Here is an 11911-nt window from a genome sequence, read left to right on the forward strand (position 1 = left end):
TGGTGACAGGCAGACATTGGAGAGATGCGGCCACAGAAGCTGGAAGAGATAAGGAGGGAATGGCCCCTAGAGCCCCTGAACGGCCAGCCTTCTGGCTCCAGAGCCATGGGACGACATGTGTATGTAGTTTAATGCCCCCTACCCCGTGTGTGGTCTTTGCCATGGAGCTGAAGGAAGCTCCCCAGGGCTGGAGTTCAAGTCTGCTCAGACCCTATGCCCTCCTGATTGGCGGTGCCTGCAAAGACTTGCAGAGACAGGTCTTCCAGAAGTGGCTCTCGTGGCCCTTCTGGGCCTGGAACCCCAGGCCAGGACGTTAGCCCCACACCTGTCCCATCCAGCCTCCTCCAGTGCCTCCCTCACCCCCAGGGCTGCCTCCCCCCACCCCAACTCCTCCTCCTGGTGTCCCCTGCCCCAGTGCTGCCCCCACCCCCATGCTGCCTGCTCCCACCCCAGTGCTGCCCCCACCCCAAGTGTCCCTCCATTCCCAATGCCCCCCACCCCCAGCACCCCCAAGCCCTGTGCCTCAGAGCCACTTACGCACCAGAGGGGACGCCTGGGCTTGTCGTCTACCACCTGGAGCAGACATCTGGGGGGACAGCGCAGGCGGTGCTCTCAGCCTGGGTTGTGCAGATGTTTCCACCCTAACCACCTATGCTCTAGACCATCAGGACCACGTGCCAAGGAGCTGGTGGGGCTGAGCCTGATGGCCTCTTCTCACAGACCCCTCCCTGGGGTCACTGGCATTTGCACAAGAGCTGAGAGCAGTGATACCCACCTATATAGCTCAGCTTGATGATGTTGTTTGGACCAAGTCCATATTTTTGGCATATTTTCCTAAATCTGTCCAGGAAGATGGGGCTCAGCTGCGGGATCCGTCCTGGCACAGATGGCAACGGCTGGGGTCCTCACTGGCACCCTGGACCCAGGCCCCTCACCCTGCTGGCATGGCTGTGGGGGAAGCGGGGGGCTTCTGGCCAGACCTCGGGGCCATGGCAAGACCCCCTCCCAGAGGAGGACGGGTCCTTGGTAGCCCTGGCTGGCCCCCCCAAGCAGGGGGGACAGCCGAAGGATCTTGGGGAGTCAGGTAGGGGTATTGTAAATGGAGGGGGGCCAGAGAGGGGTATTGTTGATCCTGGGGCATCAGGGAGGGATACCGTAGACCCTGAGGGGGTCAGGAAGGAGTACGGTGGACCGCAGAGGTCAGGGAGGGGTACCATAGAGTGCCAGCACATGGGTCTGGGTGCGGTCCCTGAGGTTGCGCAGGTAGAAGGTGATGAAGAACTTGTAGTCTGTCTCCAGGATGAGCACTGCGTTCTCTCCCTCATCTATGAAGACAGCCCGGCTCAGAGCGGCCAGCCACCCACCAGGGAGGGCGTCACCCCCAGCTCACTGCATGCTGTGTGGGCTAGCGTGGAGGTAGGATGGGGACCCTCAGGGTCGGGGGCAGCAGTGGTGGGGCACAGTCTTCCCCGTCATCTGCAGACCCAATGCTCCTGCCCCTTGGAACGCATACATGCCCTGCTTCCTGGGTCAAGCCCCCAGGGTCCCCATGAACTCTCCTAAGTCAGTGCTTGCCCGGCAGGAGCTGTCTGGAGAAGGGGAACTTTGCTACCAGACGAGTGGATTTTAGGAAGGCTATTCCACTTACAGTTGATGGTGTACTCGCCGTTCCTCCCCGTCTTCTCACAAACCACGGCCAACTGCTCACACAGCCCCTGCAGCCTGAGACACCTGGGGTGAGGCTTGGGCCTGGGGTGGGACTAGGCAGCGTGGGGTCTGTGGCCACCAGCCTGCAGCCCCCTGGCCCGAGGGGCAGAAAGCTTCCTGCGCCAAGCCACAGGAAGCCCAGTCCAGATGCCCTTGGCCCCCGCTCTCTCGGGACCCCTGTGAGCCAGCGCCCACGCCTCAGCTCACCTGCCCCTCACCATGACCTCGGGAGGGGTTGGTGCTCTCACCCGTTTCATGGTGCAAGACACCCAGCCAGAGCCGTGGGCCTGCCCAGGTCACCACCGTCCCTGGCTCACCTGACCCAGGTCCAGGCCGTCTGCTGCCCACTCTGGCACACTCCTGCCCTTCCTATTGTCTCGGCTACCACTCCCACCTCCCAGGGTCCCCCTCGGTCCACTCACATGAAGTGGAAACTGAACTTCAGACTTCCATTTTTTAAGCTTTCAATATTGTACACAAAGACCCGCAGGTCCCCGTTTTTTCCGATCCGACTCATGTTGCTCGATGCCATGGAGATGGAGTACCAGACCCCCGAGACCTGGAGACAGGTGCTTCTGTGGGCAGAGGGCCACAGGGGCCCGGGGGCTGGCTGCTCAGGGCAGTGGCCTCCCTCCGGGCCCGGCCCCTCTAACCATCCAGGCTGGGCCCCTTGGGGAGCTGTAGACCATGTTGAAGGTCAGATAACCAGGCCGAGGAGGACACCTGTCCCGAGGTGCTGCCCAGCCCCAGGCCCCAGACCCACCTTGGCCATGTCGTAGTTCCAGTACACGATCTTGTGTATGTCCAGCTGTTGGGCAGTGGCCAGCCTCAGCCCCAGGCCCAACAGGAGCAGCAGCAGGGCCATCCTCAGGGTGGGTGGCACCTGGCCCTTGGAACTGCCTTTATCCCCTTCTGAACCTGCGGTTTCTGGCCTCTGTCCCAAAGCAGTCCCTGTCCACAGTTGGCCCTCCTGCCGCAGGAATGCAGCCAAGACTACAGACTGCTGCTCCCCCCATACCATGACCCTTCTGAGGCCAGGCTGGACCACTGAGTTCACTGACACCGAGGGCCCCCAAAAGGGTGTCTGATGGAGGAGTATGTCAGGTGCTGTGGACACGGCCCCACAGGGCACTTACGTGGCCCCCAGGCTGTGGGCACTGAATAGTGGGCTCTGCAGGACAGGAGAGCCTGGGAGGGATGTGGCCCCAAACCTCCCCCCATCTTGCTTCCTGCCCTCTGACCCCACTGCTCTGGTGTTGCCCTGGGTGGGAGCACCTGACTGAACTTGGGTCAAACTGCAAAACCTCTTGGAAGAGTTAGTGATCTAGGGAGTGGGAGAGGGGTGTCCACAGGGCCCTGGAGGCAGCAGGAGGACCAGGAAGAGAGAGGTGGTGGGCTCAGGCCAGGGGCTGGAGAACACAGATCGGGGGGTCAGACAGATGTGGCAGTGGGAATAACCCCTGTCTCCCAGTGCAGGGGGATGCGTCTGCCTGCCCTGGGCAGGTATTGTACTGGGAGGCACTGATCCATGCCTTGGTATGTGCCCAAGGTGGGCTGGTAGGTCAGGCAGCTTCCTCAAGACGGGGGTGTGGAGACAGAGAGGGCCCAGGGCAGGAAGGCCCTCGGGAATGGGGCTGCTTAGCCACTGTGTCCGTCCTCTGCAGTAATCTGAGCTTATGAGGCCTTCTTGTCCTCTGTCCTTCCGTTCAGCCTGTTCAGCCGTGCTCTTTTTAGCCTTGCCTTGAAGCCACGGAAAGTTCCAGAATCATGTGGGAGTGGGACATAGCAGGGATCCAAGGGTTTCTGGTCTTGCTACCAGGAACCACTTGGCCCCGAGTGGACCCCAACTCAAGGTGACCCCCACGTGTCAGAGCAGAACTGTGCTGCATGGGGTCTTCAATGGCTGCCTTTGCCATGATCAACTCAACAGCAGCTCGTGGTCGACCACTGGGCCTTTCTTCCAAGGTGCCTCTGGGTGGACTAGATCCACTTGGGACTCAAAACCAAAAACCAAACAACCCATTGCCACTGAGCCAATGCTGACGCATAACGACCCTATAGAACAGAGCAGAAGTGTCCCATGGGGTTTCCAAGGAGTGGCTGGTGGATTCAAGCTGCGGACCTTTTGGTTAGCAGATGATCACTTTAAGCACTGTGCCACCAGGGCTCCATATGGGGCTCAACAAAACCAAAGCCAAACCCGTAGCTGTCAAGTCAATTCTGACTCATAGCGACCATACAGAACAGAGCAGAACTGCCCTATAGAGTGTCCAAGGAGCACCTGGCAGATTTGAACTGCCGACCTTTTGGTTAGCAGCCACAGCACTTAACCACTCCACCACCAGGGTTTCCGTCTGAGGCTCAGCAGATACTAAAACATTTTCAAAGATTTAAATCAGGCTTTCCTTCTTGGAGATCTTTCTCTCCGGAATTTCTGAAAACGAGAGCGCAGTTCCAGCCAGGAATGAATTAAATTTCCTTTCTGAAAAAGTTTTGCCTTCATAGCTTCATACCGTAGTTGAGATTCTTTTCATCGGATTTCAAATTCTCGTGGAATCCAGACTTTCTGGAGCCATGGAGGCTGGATGAAACCCTGAAAATGTTGCCCTGAGATCATCTTTAAACCTTAAACCAAAAACACCCCTGACATCTTAAAACTAAACGGTACTGTAGCTTAACTAGTAAAGAATGTCTGCCTTGAGCATTGCGCTCTTTTAAGAACTATCTATACGGGATCAAACCGACGCAGCAACTGGAAAGATTAGACAGGAGCCTTAGGGGGCAGCGGATTTATGTTACTGGGGAAGGAACAGCTCAGAAGAGGAGGGCGAGAATGGTTGTACACTTGGAAGAATGTAACCAATGTCACCGAATTGTACGTGTACAAACTTGAATTGGTGTATGTTGTGCTGTGTATAGTCCCAACAACAACAAATAAAAAATACTTTTTAAAAACCCTAAAAAATTGAATAAATCATATACTTTTCTCCATCAAACTAAATGTCTTAAAACATTTTTTTAAGGGCATGACTTGCACTTAAAGTCGCCACCAGGTGGCGGAGCAGGCGCGGGCTAGCCCCAGGCGTGGCTCTGCAGGGACAGCGGGGAGGGGGGCCTTCTCCATCCCGCTGGCACGCTTCCCCGAAAAAGGCTCCTTGAAAAGACAAGGGTCACCCACTTGAACCACTTAATCTACTTATTTAAATGACTGGCCCAGAGGAACCACTGTAAAAGATAATGTCTGTTTTGATGATTTTTACGACTTTAAATTGGGGCAAGAGATGTTTCTAGGAGTTGGCCCCGTGGTGCATTACTCTCCCTCTGAAATTTCTCACGGCATCTCTAACACACAACTGCGCGGACGGAGTCGGGGGCGCAAGGCTGGGGGCGCCCGATTCTGAGCTCTGTTTGGCTTTTCTTGAGGTCTCTGAATGCTTCCCGCAGATGGCTTGGGGCATCCCCACCCCTCATTCCTTCATTTCTTGTCGCACTGAGCTGGGTCCTGGCCCGCGATGGGAACACGCGGTGCAAGTACCTGCCTTCTTGAGTTTAGGCAAGGCAGCCCCGACTAGCACGCAGGTCACACCACAGAGGAGTCCAGCACTACGAGGCTACCCAAGGGAGCACAGCGGGCCCAGTCTGCTGCCGGGGTGCCTGCGGGCGGGCTGGGCGCCTCTTTTCTTCTTTGAGAGGAAGGGAGTGTAAGGGCGAGGGGGAGAGCTTGCACTCAGGAAGAGGAAGAGACAGGGGGTGGTGACATTCCTCCAATAAGATGGTCCCTACATAGTCAAACTTTAAGCCAAGGAAATGATCTTTACAGCGGTCTTTGGTTTGATAAAGCTCTTAACCTGATAAAGTCCCTAACTTGGTATGATCTCTAATTTGGTAATTAAACCTTAAGCCAAGGAAACGGTCTTTGTTGTGGGGGGGATCTTGTCCTGGCTTTTAAATGTTAACAGAGGCAGATCAAGTAAAAAAAGGAGTATAAAACCCTAAGAAAACGACTATCGGGGCTCCCAGATTCTTTCTCTACCTGAGTAGCCCGCTCGACGCTTCCTAGTCAAGTGTACTTTCCCCACTGACCCTTTGCTTGCTAATAAACCTCTACTTGCTTGGCACTATTTGTCTCAGCGTTTGAATTCTTTCCTACGGGAAGACAGGAACCGAGGCCATTGCCCGGTAACGGGAGGGGTCTTATTCTCAAGCGTTTAAGGATTTACAAACAAGAGCATTTTGTGTTAAAAAGGGACAGAACACTACTGGCACCTGAGGGGCTATGGGCAGGGGTGTTGAGTCAGGCCACCTCTGCCCTGACCGCCTGGTTTGCCCTCTGCCCAGATGACAGGGATGGCTGGTGAGGGAGGGGAGACTGGGGGGACTGGCTGGTAGGAGGGTCTCGCCAGGGCTCCCATGGAACACAGGGCCCTCCCCCAGGCAAGGAGCAGCAAGCCCCCGACCATTACTGAGGGTCGCCCTGAGAAGGAGCCCTGTGGCGGAAGCGGTTAGCCTTCGGCGGCTCAGAGAAAGGTTGGTGGCTCCAGCCCACCCCCTGGCTCCAAGGCTGGCAGTCCTGGTTTCACAAAGATTAGAGCTAGAAAACCTCACAGGGCAGTTCTACTCTGTCACGTGGGGTCACCAAGACTCAGGGGCCGGCTCGATGGCAACTAACAAGCACCACCCCCCTGGGAGGTGAGGCCCACTGACACCCAGCTGCCAGCGAAGGGCCTGGTGTCTGCAGATGAAGGAAGGAAAGAGGCTTGATGCGGAACTCTGACGGATGAGGAGACGTTAATGTCACTAAGGTGAAGAGGGGGAGGAGGAAGACTGCTGCAGGCTAGGGGACAGTGAAGTAGAGAAAACAGATTTTCTCCAGTGTTTTAATATTAGAGAGAATATATTTCCTCGTTTGTTTTAGTGTAACTGTATAAGCTGTGATTAATCTCTAGTCTTTAGAAAATGGTGCAGGTTCTGTTCAAGGTATGGCTGAGCAGCCTCTTCTACCCTTAATGTGACAAACACCCTAACACCTTACAGCAGGCTTTCTCCTCTTCACAATGGGTGATTGGGAGCTTGACATAACAAAGACCCTAACACCCTACAGCAGGCTTTCTCCTCTTCACAATGGGTGATTGGGAGCTTGACATAACAAACACCCTAACACCTTACAGCAGGCTTTCTCCTCTTCACAATGGGTGATTGGGAGCTTGACATAACAAACACCCTAACACCTTACAGCAGGCTTTCTCTTCTTCACAATGGGTGACTGGGAGCTTGACATAACAAACACCCTAACACCTTATAGCAGTCTTTCTCCTCTTCACAATGGGTGATTGGGAGCTTGACATAACAAAGACCCTAACACCCTACAGCAGGCTTTCTCCTCTTCACTATGGGTGATTGGGAGCTTGAACATAACAAACACCCTAACACCTTACAGCAGGCTTTCTCCTCTTCACAATGGGTGATTGGGAGCTTGACATAACAAACACCCTAACACCTTACAGCAGGCTTTCTCCTCTTCACTATGAGTGATTGGGAGCTTGACATAACAAAGACCCTAACACCCTACAGCAGGCTTTCTCCTCTTCACAATGGGTGATTGGGAGCTTGACATAACAAAGACCCTAACACCCTACAGCAGGCTTTCTCCTCTTCACAATGGGTGACTGGGAGCTTGACATAACAAACACCCTAACACCCTACAGCAGGCTTTCTCCTCTTCACAATGGGTGATTGGGAGCTTGACATAACAAACACCCTAACACCTTACAGCAGGCTTTCTCCTCTTCACAATGGGTGATTGGGAGCTTGACATAACAAACACCCTAACACCTTACAGCAGGCTTTCTCCTCTTCACAATGGGTGATTGGGAGCTTGACATAACAAACACCGTAACACCTTACAGCAGGCTTTCTCCTCTTCACAATGGGTGATTGGGAACTTGACATAACAAACACCCTAACACCTTACAGCAGGCTTTCTCCTCTTCACTATGGGTGATTGGGAGCTTGACATAACAAACACCCTAACACTCTACAGCAGGCTTTCTCCTCTTCACAATGGGTGACTGGGAGCTTGACATAACAAAGACCCTAACACCCTACAGCAGGCTTTCTCCTCTTCACTATGGGTGATTGGGAGCTTGACATAACAAAGACCCTAACACCCTACAGCAGGCTTTCTCCTCTTCACTATGGGTGATTGGGAGCTTGAACATAACAAACACCCTAACACCTTACAGCAGGCTTTCTCCTCTTCACTATGGGTGATTGGGAGCTTGACATAACAAACACCCTAACACCCTACAGCAGGCTTTCTCCTCTTCACAATGGGTGATTGGGAGCTTGACATAACAAACACCCTAACACCCTACAGCAGGCTTTCTCCTCTTCACTATGGGTGATTGGGAGCTTGACATAACAAACACCCTAACACCTTACAGCAGGCTTTCTCCTCTTCACAATGGGTGATTGGGAGCTTGACATAACAAACACCCTAACACCTTACAGCAGGCTTTCTCCTCTTCACAATGGGTGATTGGGAGCTTGACATAACAAACACCGTAACACCTTACAGCAGGCTTTCTCCTCTTCACAATGGGTGATTGGGAACTTGACATAACAAACACCCTAACACCTTACAGCAGGCTTTCTCCTCTTCACTATGGGTGATTGGGAGCTTGACATAACAAACACCCTAACACTCTACAGCAGGCTTTCTCCTCTTCACAATGGGTGACTGGGAGCTTGACATAACAAAGACCCTAACACCCTACAGCAGGCTTTCTCCTCTTCACTATGGGTGATTGGGAGCTTGACATAACAAAGACCCTAACACCCTACAGCAGGCTTTCTCCTCTTCACTATGGGTGATTGGGAGCTTGAACATAACAAACACCCTAACACCTTACAGCAGGCTTTCTCCTCTTCACTATGGGTGATTGGGAGCTTGACATAACAAACACTCTAACACCCTACAGCAGGCTTTCTCCTCTTCACAATGGGTGATTGGGAGCTTGACATAACAAACACCCTAACACCCTACAGCAGGCTTTCTCCTCTTCACTATGGGTGATTGGGAGCTTGACATAACAAACACCCTAACACCTTACAGCAGGCTTTCTCCTCTTCACAATGGGTGATTGGGAGCTTGACATAACAAACACCCTAACACCTTACAGCAGGCTTTCTCCTCTTCACAATGGGTGATTGGGAGCTTGACATAACAAACACCGTAACACCTTACAGCAGGCTTTCTCCTCTTCACAATGGGTGATTGGGAACTTGACATAACAAACACCCTAACACCTTACAGCAGGCTTTCTCCTCTTCACTATGGGTGATTGGGAGCTTGACATAACAAACACCCTAAGACCCTACAGCAGGCTTTCTCCTCTTCACAATGGGTGGTTGGGAGCTTGACATAACAAACACCCTAACACCCTACAGCAGGCTTTCTCCTCTTCACAATGGGTGATTGGGAGCTTGACATGACTAACGCCATAATGATGCTCTAAGTAATCTCTAAGAACATTTTTTATTGCACCAGCTGCGCTGGTCTTTTCCAAAGGGGTGCAGAGCTCTCTCAGCTCCTGTGGCCTTGGTCTCTCTTCCCTTCCTCGTTCTGTTGAGAAATGGCCTTCCGCCTACAAGACAGCCTCCCGACATTTCTAATCTACAACTTTCTTTCTTGCTCCTCATCTCAGCCAGAGTAGACTTGGCAAGAGAGTTCCACTGGCCGAGAGATTGTCATGTGAGTTTTTTTAGCCTGTTACAAATATACCGATTGGAGTCCAGATGTCTCAAATGCATACCTGTAGTTTCCTGTAGTTGTTTTGTGACGTATAACACCATCTGTGGGCTGCGTGATTAAAACATTAGGTAACCCTGACCTTCGTCCTATAAAACTCTCCCACTAGCTCTTTAGAATTAGACAGAACTTGAGAGAAATTTAACCCCCTCTGTCTCTTGAATACCAGTGTTCAGTAAAGCCGTCTTACTGCTTACCTCCTCCTGTCTCACCACTGGCTTTATGACCGAGGCAGCTGGAACCTGTGATTTGTGGTAACAACAGCATGTGCGAAGGCCCTGTGGCAGGTTGAGCGTGGTGGGTGTGAGGAGCTGAGAGCCACACAGCTGAGCTGCTGAGAGCAGAGGGTGGCGGGGCGGTGAGGCTGGGTGAGGGCGAGACCACGTGGGCCTTGTGTGACAGGAACCCACAGTGATCCTTGCTACATGCCAGGCAGGACTCTAACATTCTTTATCAGTTTATACTCACTCAGTCCTCATAAGGACCTGATAAAGGTAGGTACCACTGTCATCCTCATTTTATCAGCGAGGAAATAGACAAAGTCACATTGAATAATTTGCCCAAGACCAACAGCCGGTCAAAGAGGGGAGCCAGAATCTGAAGCCAGGCACCCTGCAGCCTGTGGAGGGCGGCAGGGACAGGGGGAGCCCCATGTAGGGGGAGCCCCATGTGGACGTCACTGCAGACTTCCAGCTGTGCCCTGAGAGTGGCTGGGGGAAGGGAGACACGAGTGGAGTTCAGGGGTGAATGTGGTGATGACCCACCACAAAGGTCACAGCAAGAAGCCAGCCCTGTGTCCCTTCAGGAGAGCCCAGGAGTCTCTGCAGTCAAGTTGGCTCCAGTCTCAGCCCCACCACCCCTGCCATCCTTGGGACTTTGGAAACAGACAGACCCGTGCAGGACCCTCCCCAGGTAAGGCGCTCCGAGCCTGTGACCTGCATCAGTGCAGGAAAGGAAAGGGGGCACCGGCAAAACTGTGGGACCTGGTGTCTTTCCCGAGTCTGTTCTCAGGGCCATCGGCTGCATGTCAGTTGTGCTGGACACTGGGGTGGACCCCAGGGACATTGACCCAACATGCTGGACACTGGGGTGGACCTCAGGGACAGTGGCTGACATGGAGGGACACTGGACACTGGGGTGGGCCTCAGGGACACTGGCTGACATAGAGTCACACTGGACACTAGGGTGGACCTCAGGGACAGTGGCTGACATGGAGTCACACTGAATGCTGGGGTGGACCTCAGGGACACTGGCTGGCATGGAGCCACACTGGATGCTGGGGTGGACCTCAGGGACACTGGCTGATGTGGGGTCACACTGGACATTGGAGTGGCCCTCAGGGACAGTGGCTGACATGGAGTCACACTGGACACCAGGGTAGACCTCAGGTGCCAGATATCTGGAGGTCAGCCCAGATGTCGGGGTGTCGTCTTGTCCTTCCTCACTCCAGCCCCGGGACACCCTGGGAGCACACTGGCATCAGGCACACTGTGAGATGGGCACCAGGTGATGGGTAAATACTGGGCTGAACGTTGTTCCTTCTTATTAACTTCCCGTTGCTGATCACTCCAGGTGTCCAAACAAAGTTATTCAGGCAGAATGGAAATCCAGAATTGTGGGCAGTTGAGCGGAGCTTGGGCTGCCCTGTTTCCTGCCTGTAGAATTCCAAGAGGCACACAGCTTTGCTTCATTTCATCCCACCCTCAGCAGGGTTTTTTTTTTTTAATAATAATTTTTATTGTGCTTTAAGTGAAAGTTTACAAATCAAGTCAGTCTCTCACATATAAACTTATATACACCTTACTACATACTCCCATTTACTCTCCCCCTAATGAGTCAGCCCTTCCAGTCTCTCCTTTCGTGACGGTTTTGCCAGTTGCTAACCCTCTCTACCCTCCCATCCCCCCTCCAGACAGGAGATGCCAACACAGTCTCAAGTGTCCACCTGATATAATTAGCTCACTCTTCATCAGCATCTCTCTCCTACCCACTGTCCAGTCCCTTTCATGTCTGATGAGTTGTCTTCGGGAATCCTGTCCTGTGCCAACTGAAGGTCTGGGGAGCATGGCCGCCGGGATTCCTCCAGTCTCAGTCAGACCATTAAGTTTGGTCTTTTTATGAGAATTTGGGGTCTGTATCCCACTGATCTCCTGTTCCCTCAGGGGTCCTCTGCTGTGCTCCCTGTCAGGGCAGTCATCGATTGTGGCCGGGCACCAACTAGTTCTTCTGGTCTCAGGATGATGTAAGTCTCTAGTTCATGTGGCCCTTTCTGTCTCTTGGGCTCTTAGTTATCGTGTGACCTTGGTGTTCTTCATTCTCCTTTGCTCCAGGTGGGTTGAGACCAATTGATGGCATCTTAGATGGCCGCTTGTTAGCATTTAAGACCCCAGACGC

The 11911-nt window shown here is 53.3% G+C and overlaps 1 protein-coding gene across 1 annotated transcript; it reads right to left on the bottom strand.

The window, feature by feature from the left end:
* Positions 1–1191: 1191 nt before the first annotated feature.
* On the bottom strand, positions 1192–2923 carry LCN9 (lipocalin 9). The gene is made up of 4 exons (XM_023542195.2): positions 2471–2923; positions 2130–2266; positions 1649–1722; positions 1192–1325 (listed from the first exon to the last, which is right to left on the bottom strand). The coding sequence occupies exons 1-4, from the start codon at positions 2726–2728 to the stop codon at positions 1201–1203; spliced, it is 594 nt and encodes a 197-aa protein (XP_023397963.2). The 5' UTR covers positions 2729–2923; the 3' UTR covers positions 1192–1200.
* Positions 2924–11911: the final 8988 nt, after the last annotated feature.

Source organism: Loxodonta africana, chromosome 9, assembly GCF_030014295.1.
Source record: "Loxodonta africana isolate mLoxAfr1 chromosome 9, mLoxAfr1.hap2, whole genome shotgun sequence".
Taxonomy (NCBI): domain Eukaryota; kingdom Metazoa; phylum Chordata; class Mammalia; order Proboscidea; family Elephantidae; genus Loxodonta; species Loxodonta africana.

Excerpts from the sequence above, each read along its gene's own strand:
- LCN9 (XM_023542195.2), bottom strand. The coding sequence starts at position 2,728 with ATGGTATGGGGGGAGCAGCAGTCTGTAGTCTTGGCTGCATTCCTGCGG. Across the intron at positions 2,267-2,470 it reads GGAACTACGACATGGCCAAG|GTCTCGGGGGTCTGGTACTC; the intron begins GTGGGTCTGGGG and ends ACCTGTCTCCAG. Across the intron at positions 1,326-1,648 it reads CGGCGAGTACACCATCAACT|ATGAGGGAGAGAACGCAGTG; the intron begins GTAAGTGGAATA and ends CTGTCTTCATAG.